This window comes from Pipra filicauda, unplaced genomic scaffold (assembly GCF_003945595.2).
Source record: "Pipra filicauda isolate LSUMZ 115617 unplaced genomic scaffold, ASM394559v2 scaffold71_size5581439_pilon, whole genome shotgun sequence".
In the NCBI taxonomy this organism is placed as follows: Eukaryota; Metazoa; Chordata; class Aves; order Passeriformes; family Pipridae; genus Pipra; species Pipra filicauda.
The window spans coordinates 2,308,927-2,328,841 of NW_024104887.1; the positions used below are offsets into that span (position 1 = coordinate 2,308,927).

General features: G+C 49.1%; 3 protein-coding genes across 5 annotated transcripts in view; 2 read left to right on the forward strand and 1 right to left on the reverse strand.

Annotated features, from left to right (window-relative positions):
* Positions 1-4,340, forward strand: part of ANKFY1 (ankyrin repeat and FYVE domain containing 1) — a 32,893-nt gene extending 28,553 nt beyond the window's left edge. For both annotated transcript variants that reach the window (XM_027734355.2, XM_027734356.2), the window contains exon 25: positions 146-4,340. In XM_027734355.2, the coding sequence (XP_027590156.1) occupies positions 146-278 (133 nt within the window). In that variant the 3' untranslated portion in view covers positions 279-4,340. The remainder of the gene's footprint in view (positions 1-145) is intronic.
* LOC113994886 (neuferricin) lies at positions 3,953-10,061 on the reverse strand. Its single transcript, XM_027734371.2, has 4 exons — positions 9,839-10,061; positions 9,039-9,179; positions 8,249-8,435; positions 3,953-6,760 (listed from the first exon to the last, which is right to left on the reverse strand). The coding sequence occupies exons 1-4, from the start codon at positions 10,059-10,061 to the stop codon at positions 6,547-6,549; spliced, it is 765 nt and encodes a 254-aa protein (XP_027590172.1). The 3' UTR covers positions 3,953-6,546.
* A 1,124-nt stretch (positions 10,062-11,185) lies between these two features.
* ZZEF1 (zinc finger ZZ-type and EF-hand domain containing 1) overlaps positions 11,186-19,915 on the forward strand; it is a 57,218-nt gene continuing 48,488 nt past the window's right edge. For both annotated transcript variants that reach the window (XM_027734344.2, XM_027734345.2), the window contains exons 1-5: positions 11,186-11,581; positions 15,530-15,674; positions 17,224-17,418; positions 18,195-18,366; positions 19,568-19,767. In XM_027734344.2, the coding sequence (XP_027590145.1) occupies positions 11,243-11,581; positions 15,530-15,674; positions 17,224-17,418; positions 18,195-18,366; positions 19,568-19,767 (1,051 nt within the window). In that variant the 5' untranslated portion in view covers positions 11,186-11,242. The remainder of the gene's footprint in view (positions 11,582-15,529; positions 15,675-17,223; positions 17,419-18,194; positions 18,367-19,567; positions 19,768-19,915) is intronic.

Genomic DNA, 19,915 nt, shown 5'->3' on the forward strand with positions numbered 1-19,915 from the left:
CAGAAGATACAAGACAAACATAGCATTTCAATTGGTACTGTCCATTTTAGTGATGACAGCATTGATAAAGAATGTCATAAAGACTAAAATCCTGGTGTTCATTAGGAGTGAACTCACTTTTCTCCCACCCCTCTTCTCCCAACAGCCGACACTGTGGACGCCTGCTCTGCCATAAGTGCTCAACAAAGGAGATTCCCATCATAAAATTTGATCTGAACAAGCCAGTCCGAGTTTGCAACATCTGCTTTGATGTCCTGACTCTGGGAGGAGTCTCCTAGTATGCTGTGGAAGTAAAGGGATTCCCAGTCAGTGCTCCTGACAGCAGCTCTGCTTACAAGCCCTCTGGATAGGGAAGAGGAGGCCTATACATGTCTTCTGCAATAGACTGAACTAATTAAGGACCCTGTTATGATATACTCTGGTATAAATGACTTTGTATGACTGTAAATGTATCAGGCTGTGATAGACTTCACTAGGAATTCGAGTGGATCGTGGCAACCAAGTGACAAAAGAACTTAGACCCTCTTCTAGTTGCAGTGGGGTATGGAAGCTGAAATTTAGACTGTTTGAATCGATGCAAAACAGGTCTGTCCTTGACATGGTGCTTTGCACTGAGCAACTCTATTAAGTCCTGTGGCTTTCAGGCTGCTTAGTAGAGATGGCATTAAGTTTCAGGGTAACCAGGTATCTTTCTTTGCTTTGTCTTAAAGATAAATGTTCCCCTTCTCTAGAGAAGACTTCTTGTGAAGCTAAACTGAGCTGTTGCAACCACTGTTCATTTCAAGAAACTCTTCAAACCCGGGGTAGTTCTAAGTATAGCTCAAGAATCGTGGCCTTACAACAGAAAGCTTTACACCATCTGATGCAAAGCAGTCAGAATTGCAGACCCACATCTTGATACCTCCTCAGCAAAGTCTCATCAGCTTTAGCATGTTCAGAAGTGCAGGATTGCTTTAGGCAGTAAATGCTCTTGCTCATCCCTGCTAGAACTGTCAGTCTTTGTTGCACTTTCATTTTTACGTCGCTGGTCCTTCCAGTCCAGGGAACTTGTGCAAATGGCTGAGTTTGCTGAAAGGCCTGAGCATGTGCTAAAGGAGAAACACTAAACCTGGGCAAGTCAAACTCACAGTACAGCAATAAATGCTGAAGTGCATTAGGGATCCCATGAGGGGGACAGTAGCACTTTCCTTGGTTTACAGAGCCTGGTGACTGCTGGGGGAGAGCCAGGAGCCCTGCCAGTGTAGAATGTGCTGCACCTCGAGACACTAAATTTGGGTCCATTTTCAGCAGGATTGCTGGTGAGTGGGACTGTATGTGGAAGCTTCCTATTAGGAGTAAGCTGCAGTATTTTAATCCAGGCTGGTCATGCTCTTTTAAACATGGTTGATCCGTGAAAACCCATCGCCACGTTGTGCAGGTAAATGGGAAGGGACTTTCCTGGTAGACCAAGTTGTGATTTGATGGCCAAAGGCTTCAGTTAGGAAAAATGGGTACTTAAGCAAAACTACATGCCATGTTAGGACTGTTTTTATCCCAAGAGATGAACGTAGTTTAGACTCAGCTCAGCATTCCTCATCTGTGCTCCATGAACTGGTGTGCACTGATGTAATGACTGTTATTTCCAGTGAACACTTGGACAGTTAATGACAGTGACTTGTCAGTCTTAAAGAGTCAGATGAGATGATAAACCAGACTGCTGCTGTAGGGGAGACTTGCTTGAGGTTGTTCTCAAACTTGTCCAAGGAGAGGACAGGAGAGGGTGTAACTGCTGACGTTTGCACAATGAATTTCACGTCAAGTCTCACTTGATCTGCACTTTGATCTCCCAATATGCACGTTGTAACTGGAATCACCCCTGTAACACTAGGAAGAGTAGTAATGGATGACAATACAAACTTGTCTCACTGTTTGATGTCTGCTGCTGTCCTGTTCCAACAGAATGCCCTGGGTAACACAGCTGGTCTCTTAACACAGTTACTAATCCAAATGGTGCATCTCTGGCATAATATTGTAAGTGACTGTGGGACTATAGTGGTGTCAGTTAATGTTGGTGACAGAACTAATGGTGTCAGTCAACTGCAAGCTACAGTCTGGGTTCTTTGAAATAGGTGATGGCAAACATTGTACTTTTAGTCCATTGCTTTCTGATGTTTCAGGGTGTCACTGGCTGTAAGTCTGTAGCAGTGAAAGTTAATGTGGAGAGAGTGAATTTGGTGAAAGAATCCTGCCTGTAGTGTGTCCCATGGGAACACGTTGACTTCCTTCTTGGTTTGGAGCTGCAGAGCTGTGGAGGGGTAAGTGTGTGCTCAGAATGCTTCCAGACACTGGTAGAGGAGTGGTTTTCCAAGGCCACAGCCTATGGACTTCAACTCAGTTGGAAAACTGCACAACATGTAAGTGCTAAAGCATTGAGACATCACTTTTTCAGTGACTTCTCTGGAAGGGGCAAAGGAACAGGGAGCTCAGCTCTAACAGAATAAGCAAGCTTTTAACTGATGGAAAAGTGTGGATGTGGTGAAAACTCAACTGAATGGCAAGTTTAAGGCTGGCTAGTTGCTCTTTTAGAAAGTAGAATATTAATTAAAACTGTGTAAAACTCTGAAAGATTTGGGAAACCATCTGTAGTGTTCCTGTTTTGCTGTTTACAGCTAGTACTGTCCCAGCTTTCTTACTGAAGTCTGAAATGACAGTTAAGGTTATTGATAAATGTACAGTCTGAAGTGTTCATTAAAGCAACTAAATTCAACAAATTTGATCATTTTAAAGTGCCTTTGAGATAGTTTCCTTCCAGCCAACTCTGAATAGCTTTCTGCCAGAGCTAAAGGGGAAAAGCTCAACAACTTGAACCAAAACCCAAGTCAGTTCTTTTCTAGTTCAGCTGAGGAGGTTGACTCCACCAACAAGTGGTGGGACTCAGCCCATCACACACTCTGCCTAGTATTGGTCTGGGCTCTCAGACCTCTGAGGCTTTTGGGGAGTTTTGCTGGCAATGCTCCACTGCAGGGTACAAATGTGAACGAGGCACTTGGTGACGTAGTGGTGGTCAACACATTTCGAACTCTAAACAACTGCTCTTCCCTTTTTGTAGCATTATACAGTGGTGACCAAACCCCCCACCCCCTTCCCCCTGCTGTCTTTTAGTGGTATCTATTAACTTCAGACTCAAGTCTGCCAAGCATTGAACAAAAGGGTAAATGGAGAACACAGTGGTGTCCCTGCTGCCACACCAGGCTCCAGGCACTTCAGCAGGGCTGCCTGGGAAGTCTGGGTGGTTCGTGCTGTAGCTTTTTGTTCTGAGACTGGATTCCTTTTGATTGCAGTCACCCAGCACTCTTACACAAGGACAAAACGTGGTCTGAGATTTTGTGTCTCTGTACAAGGTGCAGTCACCGTTTCACACCACTGAGTGGAGTGAGAAGGTCGGTGTTCAAGGTACTCCAGAGTAAGTTGCTGGCTAAAAGCTGACATGCCTTAATGACTTCCTGTGCTGGAGATTAACAGCTTGTACAACTGCTCAGTAGTGCTTCTAAACTAACATGGAACAGTATGGGAGGCCAAGGCTGGATTTTTCTGTAGATCAAATGTTAATAGGCAAGTCCTCTCTTTTCTGTAACCAGCAGAGGTGGGTACTGCAGCAAACTTGTCTCTAGAAAAATCAAAGCTTGTACGAGTGACAGAAGTAACTCTGAACCTTCTAATACCCTCTGTGAAATAGAAAAGGAAGTCTTAGAACAATGGCATTTTATCTGCAATGTTTGTCTGGAGTCATTGTAAAAATGTATTTTTCCAATATGCATTACTTTGTTGTGTAATGATTCTACTTGTAATAAAATGCAGAACTAGACGATGCATCCTGAGGTGAAACCTTGCTAAGGACACATCTGCTCCTGGGGAGAGCTGTCCCCTCTGCCAGCTATCCTTCCAAACCACAAGGAAAACCAGGGATACAGCATCCAGTTGGGCATGACAGCTTTTATTCTTTGTTCCGAAATTATTCCAGGTGTTCATTTTCACGTGGAACTGCTACGCTTTCTTTTGGCTGACAAGATCTGTAGCTTGTACCTATGTGAATGCCTTATACCAGACTTATGTGTAATCAGTGAAACAATCCAGCTCCCCCCAGGCCAGAGCTGGTTCCTGGAGTGAATCAGTTCAAGTGGCAGACACTTGGTGCACTCAGCTGTGTCCTGGGGGGCAGCCCAGCCCCCTGGGAGGGCACAGAGCTGCTGCAGCTTCACTTCAGGAGCAGGAAAGCCCCAGTGCAACAGCAAAGCCAGCCAGGCCCCCGGGGTGACACTGTGGTGCATTAGGCTTTTATTAATAAAACTTACTGAAGTCCAGATGGATGGTGACCTTTATTAGAACACTGTGGTGACTTGTCCTCTCTCTATTGCTCTTTTCTTCCCACTCTTTTCCACCATGGGAGTACAAGCACGACACTCCTGGAGCACTTCAGGTCAGTGAGGGTGTCTCCCTGTTTGCTTTAATAGATGACTTATTCCCAGTGCAAGACAAACTTTCCCCCCCGGTGATTCCAAACACTAAACTGAGAAATAAACTGAATTGGTTTTCAACCAACTTTAACTTAAAACAAAATCCTCCTGCCCTGCCTTCCTGCAGCAGTTTATTCGATTTTGGTGTAGCTCCTGCAATCAAAACCCTCCCCTCAGCACTGTTTGTGTAGTGATGGGGTGTTATAGCAAGATCAGACTTGCTTAGAAGTTAGAGCTGGTCCACCTTCACTAGGCCTGACTTGCCCTCACAAACTACTTCTTACACTATTTAATAATATGGAATTTGCTGCAACGTTTAAATAGCTTTAGAAAGTTCCTTTAAAGGTATTCCGATCATCTTGGGGGATGGTTTCACCACTTTAACAAGAAAATGCATTTAAACAGGTGCTGTCTAAAAGCAAAGGCCATGCTGGCACTTCCCCTGCCCACCAGGTCCTGGAGGCAGTGAAGCTTTGCAGCTCTCTCCTGCACCTCTCACTCAGCTTCATCCTCAGGACTGTTGTGTGAAAGGAGCAGTTCCCCCCCCCCAGAGCTGGTTCAGTTCTGCCCCACATGTCCCACTCCCCCTGTCACTGGGAAGAGCTGCCTGAAGTGCCTTGGGGGGCTTCTCAAGGTGATGGGGGAAAAGAAACACACCAGGATTAGGTTAAGACCCCCACAACCCCCCTAAACCTCTATTACAACCAGCATTTACATGTTTAAGTTCCCCTGTGGCTCCATCCATGGCAGCTGTAGCATTGGAACTTTATCAGTGAGAAGTGATGTAAAAGTCCTCCAGCAAGGGAGTGATTATTGTTACTTTGAACTAATTTACTGCCCAGCCTCCTCTAAGCTTGCTAATTAACTGATCATTTAGTTCTGGGGTCTTTCTTTAGAGGTGGCAGTAGCTAAAAATGAATTTATAAACACCTTCCAGCTGCTTATAAATAGGTGGTAGCTGCCCTAAGGAAAAGAACTGACCACAGCTCAGCAGAGACTGTGTTTTGCTGGACTCTTGATCTGGGTGTCTCTCAAGGCTCAGCTACACCAGGAACTGATTTTAACAGCAGATTCTACCAAAACCAGCACCTGCTTCCCTGCAGCCTGGGGTTTATAGTGCCTGGGCCCTGTGCAGGTGTTCATTTGTCCTTTTCAGCAGAAAAAATGGCAATGACCTGCCCTGGTCTTCTGGGAATCACTCATAATACTGAATTTTGCCATGGATTTTAAGGGAGCTGGGCCTTGGGAGGACACATCCAGCTCAGTCTGATGGGCACAGACCAGATGGGAGGATGTCATAGACCAGAATGGAAAGAGGAGGCAGATTATTGGATGGTTGTGTTGCCACACAGGCAATAACAAAAGCTATTTAAAACTACTCATTCCTGATCTGAACAGTTTGAAAGTGGTGAATCACAGAGCAGGAGGGTGCTCATAGGTGGCTTCCCATGTCTAATGCAAACACTGAAGGAGGAAATCCAGCTCTGGCCTTTGCCTTTTGTACTCCAAGACATTGATAAAGCTTGTGCGTAACCCAACTGCACAAGCTCCCAGATACCGTGTACCCTAATTGGAGGAGAAATTCAGGCTTCTCCCTGCTACCTTTAAACTCTCTGGAGCAAATCAGGTGCCTGGGAAGGAGCATCAGCACAGAAATGCAGCCCGGCCTGAGGACGGTGCACGAGCTGAGGTCAGTGATGCTGCAGTTCTGTGCTCACTGACCCCACTGCCTCAACACCCAACATGTCCCACCACTGTGCACACAAACATCTATTTCCTGGCTGCACAAGAAAGCAGTTTTTAAATAGAATTCAGGCCGTGCATCTTACAGTTGTAAAAATACCACAGGAACAAAGAAAGTCCCCTGTTACTGATTTTGTACTAAAGTGTTTCTCCCCTCCCTCAGCTCCATCTCCACAGGTTAAAAAGCATCACAAATAACATGGAATCGTTATTTGCACAGACAGCTGGAAGGGATGGAGCTGGAGCTGCCCACCCACAGTGTGATGTTCCGCTGCAGGATTCTCCGTGCCCTGGAATCCAGCCCCTGGAATCACCCCGGGAGGACACACTGCTCGGCCAGGGCAGGGCAGCCCTCGTACTCCTCCAGGTGAGGGTTATCCAGGTCCCCCCTGTCACTGTGCTGGGAGGAGGGTGGGTGGCCCCAGGGGGGCCCTGTGCTCCTCACACACACACAGTGACTCCCCTTGGAGCCAGGGTGGTACAGCTTCCGAGGGACTCCGGCCCAGGCTCTGCTCACTCCCCCACTGGGAAGGGAAAAGGAAAATAAATTACAATTCAAACCCATGGAAATGCTTCCAGTGCATAGAGAATCATTAGAAAAAAAAAACCCCAAGGCAGTCTGGGGGAATTAGAACTAACAATACACCCCACTGAGGTCGACTTTGCTCCCGGCAGCCCCCATCCCACAGCTCTGTGATACCTTTTTTACTGGCTGTGCTTCAGAAACCCGAGGCCTGAACCTGGTTTCATCACTGCTGCTACACACTCCCACCCTTCTGGGAGTGACCAACTTCTGTGTCCCACATTTCCACTGCCGGAAAAGGAATCACAGCCCTGTGTAACACAGCAAAGTGCCTTTTCTGGAGGTACCTCATTGCTCACAGGTGACCACATCATCACAGAGTGGTTTGGGTTGGAAGGGACCTCAAAGATCATCCAATCCACCCCTTGCCATGAGCAGGGACACATTCCACTAAACCAGGCTTCCCCAGCTGATTCACCGTGTCTCTACACCTTTAAATGTCTATTTCTAGGCCCAATCCTGCCTGTTCCCCCAACCACAGCAGCTTTTAAACCTGTAAACTCTTACACCAGCCCCAAGGCTGCACCCAAGCTCAGTCCCACAGAGGAGCAGGTCCCCAAGGTCCCCAGGGCTGCCCAACCACTCTGCAGTGTGGGCTGTGAAATGATTTAACCTTCAAACAAAACAGTCCCTAAACTGAGAGCAGAACACAGCTAAACAGGAAAATAAATAGGAAATGGCTATTCAAAGCTCAACCTCATTTTTATGTGGTTTAAGTGAAAACTGTTGTGGCAGCAGCCTGTCAGACAGGCTGTGAAACTGTGTCAAAAACACAAGTTAATGCTTGTATTCCTGAGAGGGGAGAGAACCTGCTCCAGTCCCAGTCCTACTGGGGTTTTTGTCCTGTTTTCCTGAGAACAGGAGGATCATGCACATGTGGCAAATTCTGAAGCCTGATTTTGATTCCAGTGTGAGAGAAGAGGTTGTTTACCCTGGAGAAAAGGAGGCTCAGGGGGGACCTTCTCCCTCTCTCCAACTCCCTGACAGGAGCAGGGAGCTGGGGGGGGTCGGGCTCTGCTCTCAGAGAACAAGGGACAGGATGAGAGCAAACAGCCTCAAGTAGCACCAGGGGAGGTTTAGGTTGGATTTTGGGTAAAATTCCTTCATGGAAAGGGTTGTCCAGCCCTGGCACAGCTGCCCAGGGCAGTGGAGGAGCCCCATCCCTGGAGGGGTTTAACAGACTGTGGATGTGGCAACTGGGGACATTCCTGTGAATGCAGACAGGGAAAGGGACCATGCCTGGGGTATTCCAGCCACGGCAGCACTGCTGCACATGGAACCTGTGCCCTGCTGTGGAGTGGTGGCTGCAGGAGCCAGGACACCTTCCTGCACCCCTCCTGCCAGGGGAGCAATGACACAGTGCAGGGCACCCAAAAAGGGGCAGAAATGCTCTGCTCCAAAGGATCCACGATGTGGGAAGGCAGTTTACCTCTGTGTGGAGCACCAGAAGCGGGTGCCCTTGGCAGAGCTCCACTCAGAGTTGCAGGGTGGGAACTGCTGCTTCCTCTGCTCACTTTCTGCTTGGAATTTCAGAGCTTCCTCAATGGCAGCCTCAGCCTCCCTCAGGGCTTCTGTGGGTGCCCCATTCTCATCGTAGAACCTCCCCACCAGCTTCCCTGGGAGAGAAGATCAATTAAGACCACAGTGTTTCCAGGCAGGGAAAATGCATAGTCCTGGTGGCTTTTTTTATTTGTTATTTGAAGGTAAAAAAAAGGAGGATGTCACCGTGGCCCAATTTTAGAACTGAACTGAGCTTACATCCCTTCAACTAACTCTTGGCTCACCCAGCAATTTACCCATATTAATAAATCCACACAGGACAAGCTTAGGCACAGACAGAAACCAAAGCCACTTTCAGCAGCAGAACCCACCCATGCACCTCTTTCCCCAAAACAGTTTTCCTGCACTGCTGCTCCTGCAGTCTCCCAAGTCCTGCTGATTTCAGGCTGGTTCCACGCCTTTGGCTCAGGAAAAGCAGGGCAGAGCCGACAGCCCGGGTGGGAAAACTGTTCAGCTTCCCCTCAGAGGGAAGCAAACCTCAAACTGGGTGTGCCTGGGCAGCAGCTCCAGCCGGGCACTCGCAGGGTTCGGGGTCTGCAGCACAGAGAGACCCTCACCAAGGTGATGCCCCAGAGATAAAACCTGGTATTTTGCCCCCAGCCTTCCACCGTTCCCCCCACCGTGTGTCCACCGTGAGCCCCCCCAGCCCCAGCACCCACCCACGGGCTCGTAGTTGTCATTGTAGAAGCTCAGCCAGCCCTGGATGGAGAGCAGCTCCTGCGGGGACAGCGCCGACACGTCGTCCACCAGCCCCGCCGTGGTGAAGTCGCCCGTGGCAAACGCTCTGGTGGCATCTCTGCCTGAGGGGTGAGAGCCCAGCCAGGGGTGAGACCCCCAGACAGGGAGTGAGACCTCAGCCAAGGAGCAAATTCCTGTGCCAGGGGTGAGTCCCCAGTCACGGAATGAATTCCCCAGCCATGGAGTGAACTCCCGGTCATGGAGCGAATCCCCCAGCCATGGAGTGAATTCCCATGCCAGGGTGAGACCCCAGCCAGGGGGTGAGACCCTATTCCCCAGCCATGAAGTGAATTCCTGTGCTAGAGGATGAACCCCCAGACATGGGGGGAAGCCCCCAGCCATGCAGTGAATTCCCGTGCCAGGGTGTGAGACCTCATTTCCCAGCCATGGAGTGAATTCCTTTGCCAGGGGATGCAACCCCCGACATGGGAGCGAATCCCCCAGCCAGGGGGTGAATTCCTCAGCCGTGGAGTGAAACCCTCAGCCAGGGGTGAGACCCCATTCCTCAGCCACGGAGTGAATTCCCAGGAGGGTGTGAGGCCCCGGCCATGGAGTGAGACCCCATTCCCCAGCCATGGAGTGAATTCCTGTGCCAGAGAATGAACCCCCAGCCAGGGGTGAGATCCCCCTCGGAGCGAATCCATCAGACGAGCCGCACCCTCAGTCCAGGGTTGACTTCCCCCCCTCCCTCAGCCAGGCCCGGCGCCATCCCCGGCGGTACCTGCGAGCGCGCTGTACGCCCCACCAGGCCCGTAGTGGCGGCGGCCGCGCTGCACATCGAAGACCCTCCCGAGCAGGGCGAGGTAGAGCCCGGGGTCCCCCGGCGCGCCCCGGTAGCGGCGCAGCTCGGCGGCGCGGAGCAGGCGGTGGCGGGGCTCGAACCCGCGGCGCAGGAGGCAGGCGGCGCCCAGGCACAGCAGCGCCGCGGCCGCGCCCCGCCACATCGCCGCACCCCGCGCGGCACGACACCCGCGCGGCGCGCTTTACGGCAGTGTGGCGAGGGAGCGCGGGGGGACGGGACGAGACGGGATGGGAGAGGAGGGACCTCAGAGATCATCGTATTCCAAACCCCTGCCAGGGACAGGGACACCTGCCACCAGAGCAGGTTGATGCAACCTGGCCTTGGACATTTCCAGGGATCCAGGGGCAGCCACAGCTTCTCTGGGAATTCTATCCCAGCCTCTCCCCGCCCTCACAGGGGAGAATTTCGTCCTAAAAATGCCCTTCTTGAGTACGTGCACAGAATCACAGAATTGTTAGGGTTGGGAGGGACCTCTGGAGATCACCCAGTCCAACCCCAGGCCAAGGCAGGGTCACCCAGAGCAGGTCACACAGGGACCCGTCCAGCTGGGTGGAATGTCTCCAGAGAGGGAGACTCCAAGACCGCCCTGGGCAGCTGTTCCAGCGCTCTGCCACCCTCAGCAGAGAGAAGTTCTTCCTCATGTGGAGGTGGAACTTGTTGTGATTTAGTTTACGGCCATTGCTCCTTGTCCTGTCTTTGAGAAGAGTCTGGGACCATCCTGTGACACCCCTTGGGGGCATCACTTATGGGAATTAATGAGACCCCTCTCAGTGTTGTGTTCTCCAGGTGCAGCTCCCACACTCTCTCCCCATCTGAGTGCCGTTCCAGCCCCAAATCCTCTCCATTCCCTGAGCTGGATCCACTGCAGCCGCTCCTTCTTCTCCTTCTCTTCTCCTTATTCTTCTCTTCCTACTCCTTCTCCTTCTGCTTCTTCTCTTCTGTTTCTCTTCTTCACCTCCTCCTTCTCATTCTCCTCCCTCTCTTTCTCTTTCTCCTTCTCTTCTCCTTTTTATCCTTCTCCTCCTCTTCTCTTTCTTATCCTTCTCCTCCATCTTCTCCTTTTCCTTCCCTTCTTCTTCTTCCTTTCTCCTCCTCCTCCTTCCCCTTCCCCCTCACGTCACTGGGGGGGGGGGGGGCGGTGGAGCTTTACGACGCCCGCCGCCGTGCTTTGCGGCGGTGTGGCGCTGTGCGGCGGCGTGTCGCGGCGCGCTTTGCGGCGTTGCGGCGGCCCGCGCTGACAGGTGCGGCGGGCGGGAAGTTGCTGACTAAGGCGGGCCGGGCCGGGCCGGGCGGCACCGGCGGCTGCGGGGCTCCGAGCGCCTCATGGGGACGGCGGCGAGCCACAGCAGCGAGGAGGAGGAGGAAGGCGCCGAGGAGGGCATGGAGGGGTCGGCGGGCGGCGCGCCCCAGCCCGGCGCGGCCGCCCCGGCGCTGCCGCCGGCCGAGGTGCTGCTGGAGCAGGCCCGGCTGCGGGAGGCCACGGCGCGGCTGCGGGACGCGGCCCTGCCCGAGCCGCTCGTGTCGCGGCACCACAGCGCGCTGGTGCGATGGCTGGAGGAGCGGCTGAGCCGCGGAGACGAGGCCGTGAGCCTGGAGCAGTTCTGCGAGGTGCTGGAGAACGTGTCCCGGCTGGCGGCCGGCAACCGCGGCGAGAGCGAGGAGGTGAGACCGCCGGGGAGCACCGGGGGGGGGCCTCACGGACCACCCCGTCCCGCGCCCTGCCACGGGCAGGGACACCTTCCACGACCCCGGGTTGCTCCAAGCCCCGTCCAGCCTGGCCTTGGACGCTTCCAGGGTGTGGCTGACCCCCTCCAGGGATCCGCCTGCCCGCAGGGGGCTGCGGGGTCGGGGAAACCCCCCGGGCCGGGTCTGCCGTCGGCACTGGGTCCGTGACCACCGACACGACCCCGGACACCCCACCTGGTGCCGGGGGCGAGGCCAGGCCGGAGGGTTCCGCACCAGGCTGGCAAAGCAGCTGCCGGTGCTGATAGCAGCCTGTCAGCTCCCTGATACCTTCTTTTTTTTTTTTTTTTTTAATTTATGCCAGTTATTTGTGATCATGCTCAGCAGTCGCTTGTGAATAAAATGGGTATTTACTGCAGTATTTCTGCTGGTGGGAGCACAGGTTGGAAGTCCTGCCTGAGCAATTCCTCTCGTGTACTTCCCAGTGTTATCAGCGAGTCAAAGTTTTCCAGGCTTGATTTTATTGCAGCTTTTTAAAACCAGCAGTGGAATTTTCAAGTTGGTATCCCATTACTTACTGGAAAGTCAGTGTTTTGGAAAACTTGCAAGAAAGTGGTGTAACCCTAACCTTGCACAGACAGGTGAGGTTTTAGTGGTGTAAGAGAGTCCAGTTTCCTTTCACTTGTGGGAAGGGACAGAGGGAGTTTAATGTCTAGAACATTTAAGTTTTACCCATCCAAAATGCAGCAGAATACTCTGCCGGGAATTCCACACTCAGCTGAGAAAGTGGCTGTGTCTGAATTCCTCACTGCAGGCAGTTCCTGGGGCTCCCCAGTCACTTCCTGCTGTCTTTGAGTAGCAGAGTAACTGTAAACTGATAAATCACACGCACACTCCTGAGTCAGTGCTGACAGGGGAACGGGGCTACTGCCATCTGGGAGGAGACTCATTTTGGGGTGTGTTTAGATCACACTGGTTTAAATGGCTCGGTAAAACGCTGCCTCCACTTCCAGTTCCTTTGCGAGAAGAGCCAGTAACAAACACTTCTTCATTTGTAACAACGCGAGGGTGAAATTTGTCCCTTGGGGTTCCTTGTGTTGGCACAAACAGCTGAGCCTTGTGGGCTGCAGGGATAGTTTGAGAGTTGTCTGTGTTGCACATCCTCCTCTGCACGAAGAATCTATTTGTTTGGGTTTCATTTCCTGCTCTGGGGAGTGGGGAAAAAGCTTGTCACAGGGTTTGCCGTGGCACGGATGTGTGGTCACATCTGCTCTGTCCTGCGAGGGGGAGACGTTGGCAGTTCTGTGGAAAACCTCGGTGCCATCGTTTCTGTGACTGTCCCCAACCCACGAGCTGTGGGGTTTGAGATTTCCTGCTCAATTAGTCAGTTTGGGGCTGGCAGGTCAATAGGTGTCACTTTTTGGTGTTTACAGAGGCCTGTCTGGCACAGAGCAAGTTTTGCTCTGCCCTTTCAGTTCCTCTGTTCTCAGCACGGGGCTGTGAGCACATACTTTGGATGCTTTATGGGCAAAGTGAACCTCTCTTCAAATGCAAAATCTGTTTTCTAGGTAAACTGAACCTCTGAATCCTTTTTTTTTTTATTCAGTGGTGCTTGAGCAGTTGTCATGTCATGCTGGCAGCATTAATGCTGCAGTTCCACCAGGGGCAGAGGGGCAAATACAGAGTCCTGTCCTGCCATCCGACTCCTGAGCTGGGAGACGAGGGACTGATTTTTCCATGTGCTGTATTTCCAAGCAATCCTCTTACTCATCACTTCCCAGCAAAGATGTTTCTTCATGTTCAGGGTTGAACTGGGTAGGAACTGAGGATTTACTGCCTTTATTTAGGAGCAAGATGCAGCTGGCTTGTGGTAAAGCTGCTGCTGCATTTGTAGCATGTCCCAGGGCTGAAAACAATTGAAAAACTCAGAGTACAGGTTGATATATTGATTTTTTCCCCCCTTTTTTTTGGCTTATCCCCTGTTGCACAGGGCAGCAGTGGAAATTGTGGCTGTTTTGTGTCAAATATAGGGATTAGTTATACTGAACAGTCAAAAAATAATTTTAGAGTTCTAAATTTGGTGCAATCTCCTGAGATCACAGGAGGAGTTTAGAAATAAAATAACAAAATCCTACATTAAGATGCAAAGAAAAGCATATATGTGGTAATCCCTTCTTACATGAAAGTGTAAGAAACCAGTTTAAAGTAGCTGTCAGCAGATCCAGCCTTGTGGTTTTGTGTGCCTTTATTTTCACCAGTAACATCACAAAACTTGCTCATTTTGTAGCTTAGTAACTGCACAGTTGGACTTCAAATATGAGGATAAAAAGTCATAATGGTGAGGCTGGTGTGAAACTGTACATTGAATTGTTTTGGCAGCTGAGTTATGCCTGTTAGAATCAATTCCCTCTGGCTTGTTCTCCTCGAGCAAAGGTTTTTGTGCTGGGATCTGCCTGATGCCCCCTGTCAGTCTCCTGGACTGGCTGTGGTGCTCAGCACCAGCTTTGCTACTCAGAATAGTTTTTTAAAGGTGATAATTATTATTTTGGCTTCAGCTCTGTTTTTAGTAAGACTTCATAAAGCTGCCGAGCTAAAATTCACCTCGGTGCCATCTGAGCTTTAAGCAGCTGAAACACCTCGCTTTGATTCTGTCGTGTTCTGAGGACTTTGCTCTCATTTAAGTGCCGTAATTATGTCATGGTTAATAGGCAGGTTATTTTGAGCTGATCAGCTCTCTAGGATAGACTTTTAATGGTGCAGCAAGTTTGATAATCAGGTAATAAACCGAGAGACTGAAGCCTGAGCTGCCTCCCGAGCAGCAGCGATCCCTTGGCTCAGACACCCCCGGGATGGTCTGTTCTTGGGCCCCACATTTCCTTGGCTATGTGGCTGAACTTGAAATACCAAGTTCAGGGCTGGGAGACTCGAGTCTTGCTTGTAAAGAAATATCTTTTGTTAAGTGCATTCCCAATTTATATGGAAAAAGTGGGTACTCCTGAAATACTGCATTTCTCTTTTGGGGTTAAGTCCCATTTTTTTTAGCAATTGAATGAAAGTTTGTTTCAGAATTAAATCTGATTGTGAAAATATGCTCCAGTGACACACCACTATTAAAAATCTGGCTATAGGTTCTCTAAAGTGGCTAGTTAAATTAATTTACATTTATGAGCTTGGTTCTGTTTTATAGGCTCAGCTGAATAAAAATACCATGTACTTTTGTTAGTTCAAAGTTGTGAAGTGCTGTGTGAGTTATTTTTTGTACATGCTCAACACAACTTTTTGTATGAAAAGTTACATGAAGGTCGAAGTTAATAAAACTGGCAGTGGTTCCCTTCAATAAGAAAAGAAAAAAACTTTTCTAACTCTCCATTGTTTCACAAATACTTTGACAAACTATATTTTGGTATTTTGTGTAGGAGGACAGTTTATGGAAGGAAATACACATTAAAAAAAAAAATCTTCTGGTTCTCAGGACATTTTCTTAAACAAAGCAAATATTTAAACCCTGAAGGAATTGGAGTGGCTGCAGTGAGAGGGATGCAGCAGGGATGAGTAATGGAAGGTGTGGCTTCTGGAACAACCCACCCTTCAGTGAAGAACTTTCTGGGGTTCTTTCATGAGCACCTTTCTCCCAGTCCCAGCTCTCCATGGATGGATCCTGCTGATTCACTGGGGAGATGATGGGCTGTCTCCACCTAAGCATGACTACAGTTGACTTTTACAGGAAGGCAGTGCAAATACCTCCAAACTTGCTAGACACTGCAGATTTCCAGCCAGGCTGTTTCCTGTTACCATGATTTCAATACTGTGGAAAATTGATTATTTTGAGCTTAATTTAATAGTGTTACAATGTTTCTATGAAATGCCTTGAATTCCTGCTTGAAGGAAATGTGCTGAAATAAATTTTCCTTTTTTGTCCCTCCTCAGGCCTTTGCACAGTTTGATGTTGAAGGAGATGGCACTGTAGATGTGGAGAATATGCTGGAGGCTCTCAAGAATTCTAGTGGAGCAAATCTTCAGGGGGAGCTGAGCCATGTAATCAGGCAACTGCAAGCTTGTTCACTAGTGCCAGGTATGGGAGCAGAGGGACAAAACACATGGTTCCCCAAGTCCTGCCCTATAAAAGGAGTGCTGCTTCAATAAATTGCTTGTCCTAATCTTATCAAAACCATACTCCAGGAGGTTCTTATTTCTTCAGTATCAAGCAAGGGAAGTTGCTGTAAATTAAAAATTTCCCATAATTACGTGCAGAACTTCCTTTCACAAAGAACCACCCTTTTCTTCTCTGTGTGACTGGAGAGTGTCTTATTCTCCTTTGGTTTGTCTCACAGACAGAACAGAGCTCCTTGCAGGGTTTTGGTGAGTGCCCAGCTAATGCAGTCTTGTACTTGGTCACTGGGGGAATAAATCCTCCGTGGAGTCTGCTTCAGGGAATGAGTCATACACTTTATTACTATTATATTGTTATTCAGCATTTGAAATCCTGCTAAAACATCGTTCAGGTTTTACAGTGTATGGTTCAGAAAGTGTCAGTTTCCAGAACTTAATTTCTGGGATAAGTATCAGTTACTGGCTTTCCTTTGATGGTAAGTGGCTAAAGAGGATTTGCCTTAAAAGATAAGACAGGAAAGGCTGCAATTGGCTATAGATAAGTCAGAGGAGAGGACTTAGGATACTATTCTATGCATCTAAATGCACTGGGATTCAGAGTACCAAAGTGAAGGAGCTGGAATTTCTTACCAATTTGGTGGAAAGCATTAGAGATCTCTTTGGGAATAATCCACAGTGCCAAAGCGAGATGCTTAATGTAGCTCCAAATGACTGATGCAAGTACATCCTCTTGTTAGCCAGGCAGCAGCTGCTTCACTCAGGTATTGGAGGTAAGGGTTTGGGACAGCAAAACAAGTATAAGATTTTTGGTTATTGTTTTGAACTCCTTCAGGCATTTCAAGTAACTCACAAAAATATTTGCCTGCACTTTTCCCTGTTGTAAAGGTTGCAAACTTGAGCTGCTTTATGTGGTGGAATGTAGTTTCCTAATATTGGTTGCCATGCTTAATTTGGATCTCTCAAGTAATTGGATTTAAAGGGGGAATGTGATGACTTGATCAAGTCAGCTCATAAAATCACAGAATGTCCTGAGCTGGGAGAGACCCACAAGGATCATCCAGTCCAACTCCTGGCCCTGCATAGACACCCCAGCAATCCCACCCTGTCCCTGAGAGCGTTGTCCAAACACTCCTGGAGCTCTGGCAGCCTTGGGGCTGTGCCCACTGCCCTGGGGAGCCTGGTCAGTGCCCAACCACCCTCTGGGGGAAGAACCTTTCCCTGAGATCCAGCCTAACCCTCCCCTGACACAGCTCCAGCCATTCCCTCAGGTCTTGTCACAGAGAGGAGGGATCAGAGCTGCCCCTCAGGAGGAAGCTGCAGTCCCTGGGGGGGGTCTGACATCAATCTGCTCTTCTCCAGGCTGGACAAACCAGGTGCCCTCAGCTGCTCCTCATATGGTCCCTCCTGACCCTTCCCCATCTTCGTAGCCTCCCTTGGACTCTCTCTAATAGCTTTACATCCTTCTTACATTGTGGTGCCCAGACCCACAAGGCAATCATGTCTCTTTCTAGGTTTTATTGATATATTTTCTGAATCGAAAGAGCGGCTGGGCCTTCACGCCTCGATGATCCTGAGGTTCCTGCACCGGAACCGCATCTCCAGTTCTGCCATCCCGTACCCAGTGCTGGAGTACTTCAACAACATCTGCACCATGCGCTCCTCCGTGCTCAAGGACTCTCTGGACCGACTTCTCCTGAAAGAGAGAGGTGGGTGATACCTGCTGGGTCACCTCTAGCAGGCATGGAGTTGATCTGCACACTTCTGTGGGGTTTTTTTGTTCACTTTTTGAGGCACATAAATTGATTTCTGAACTATCCACACTGGGATGTTCTCATCTTGCTCCTGACCATTACTGATCTGCCATGTTGTCTATTCGGTCAAATATCTCTACTGGTTGCCAGAAACTTGGTTTCCATGGGAAGTGAATGTTTGCTGAAGTTGGCTGTTCAGTATCAATAGGTATTTTATTGTTTTGGACTGAAGGTAGTGAGTCTTTTCCTGTGTCTCTGTGGGACTGGCCTGGTGATCTCCCTGGAGCCATGGCTCTTTTGCTTCACAGCTTGACTTGGTATTTTCAGATTTCTGCACTTCTGTTGAAGTAGATCAAGTTACCTGGGGAAACAGTCTGCTTTGTCCCTTCCCTAGAGTACCTGAATCGAGGTTTTCTCTGTGATGTTTTACTTTTTCCTTTCATCTGTTTGTATTTTGGCACAAAAATGATAAAGCACTGATGAGACCAGTAATGAAAGGAGACAAAGGCTATTGAACTCCAGGCAGTGGAGGTGTTTTCATGCCATGAGTGGTAGATTGAGATTATTGCAATTCCAGGTGAAATCAAACCTTGCTGTCTCGTAGATCCTGTCAGAAACAGGCTGTGTTCTGTGCCAAGCAGTTAATTTGTTTGAGATAGTTACTGTAAAGGTATAACAGTTCTCAAAACGAGCCAAAGCAGCATGTCCTGAGCAATTCCTTGTCTGTGCAGAGTACCCCAGTGACCTGAATGGCAGTGAGGAGTCAGACAAGCTGAAGTCTGTCCCGAAGTGCTACACCCACATAGAGACCTCGTCCAATTCCGCCGACATCGACAAGATGACCAACGGGGAAACTTCCTCCTTCTGGCAGTCGGATGGGAGCGCCCGCTCCCACTGGATACGGTGAGAGGGGTGGGGTGCTGGGCCTTAGCTTGGCCCTGCCTGCATTCCAGCTGCCCCCCAAGGCTGCTCCATCACTCCCCTCCCCAGCTGGAGCGAAAAATGAAACAAAAAGCTGGTGGGTCAAGGACAGGGAGAGCTCCCTCACCAACTCCATCACAGGCAAAGCAGACTTGACTTGGGGCATTTAATTGAATTCATTAAATCAGAGTAGGGTGAGGAGAAATAAAATTAAATCTTCCCCACCCTTTTCCCCAGAATTAACTTCTCTTCCTCTTTCTCCTCCCCCTCAGAGGCACAGGGTGTGGGGAGTGTGGGCTGTGGTCAGTTCATCACATGTTTCTGCCACTCCTTCCTCCCCAGTGGGAGGACTCATCACACTCTTCTCCTGCTTTCAGGGTGGAATCCCTTCCATGGGTCCTTCTCATAGGCTCACAAGTCCTGCCAGCAAACCTGCTCCAGTGCAGGCTCCTCTCTCCAAGGGGCCTGTCTCCACACAAACCCCCCACCCCATAGCCCCCCACTGCCAAAACCTTATCACACAAACCCAGTACAGATGTAATTAAAAAAAAATTGTGGAATCAGTGAGTGACAGATAAGTATAGTGGTGGTTAGGGGTTTAAACTTTATGCAGAAGTCATTAATCTCTGCATAAAGTTTAAAGGCCTAACAACCAAATAAAAGTTCACCTGTAAAATGCCTGCATCTGCCATTGCCTTGTTGTGGAGCAAAGCTTTCCAAGCTGTGGTACAGATGCAGTGGTTGGGACTTGAACAGAAGTGCTTTGCCACTGTCTAGAAAGTTCCACGAGACAGAAATGCTCAATGAAACAGAATTGTTGAGTGTTTGTTCAGTGGTAGATCTATACTTAAAAAGACCCCAAATCTCGTTTTGGTCATTATTGACACTGCATTTTTATTCCTGAAGAATGAATTCTCAGTTGAAAATATGAACAGAAGAATCTACAGTCTCACTCTCAGAGGTGACTGGTTTTTTAAGTCGAAATCTTTTAACTTGTCCACCATGATATGGGGTTGTAGGAAGACCTGTGAAGCATGAAGTAAAGCTCAGAGGATTTATTTGTGTTTGTAGAGGTGGAAAATGAATGAATAATATAATATATATATGATAACAAAATCGTTAAAGCAAAGTGCTTGACTTGCCTTCTCTTTACAAGAACTGTTTTATCTTCTTTGCTCTGCAGCTTAAAGATGAAACCAGATGTGGTTTTGAGACACCTGTCCATCGCAGTGGCAGCCAGTGACCAGAGTTACATGCCACAGCAGGTCACAGTGGCAGTGGGAAGGAATGCCAGCAGTCTCCAGGAGGTCCGAGATGTTCACATTCCAAGCAATATCACTGGCTACGTAACACTGTTGGAAAACGCTAACATTAGTCAGATGTGTGAGTCAATAAAGATCCCATTGGGATATTGTTTTGCTGCTTTTTGGAAGGTGAAAGGTTGGGTAGATCATGGAATGGTGTGTTGAAGTGTCAGTCATTAGAGGTGAAACTTCTGACCTCGTCCTTGGGTCGGTAAAAATTGGTTTAA

What these genes read in the sequence shown, in the direction of transcription:
- LOC113994886 (XM_027734371.2), bottom strand. Translation starts at nt 10,061, where the DNA reads ATGTGGCGGGGCGCGGCCGCGGCGCTGCTGTGCCTGGGCGCCGCCTGC. An exon ending in TGACAACTACGAGCCCGTGG is followed by an intron (nt 8,436 to 9,038) that starts GTGGGTGCTGGG and finishes CTTCTCTCCCAG; the next exon opens with GGAAGCTGGTGGGGAGGTTC. An exon ending in TTCTGGTGCTCCACACAGAG is followed by an intron (nt 6,761 to 8,248) that starts GTAAACTGCCTT and finishes TTCCCTTCCCAG; the next exon opens with TGGGGGAGTGAGCAGAGCCT.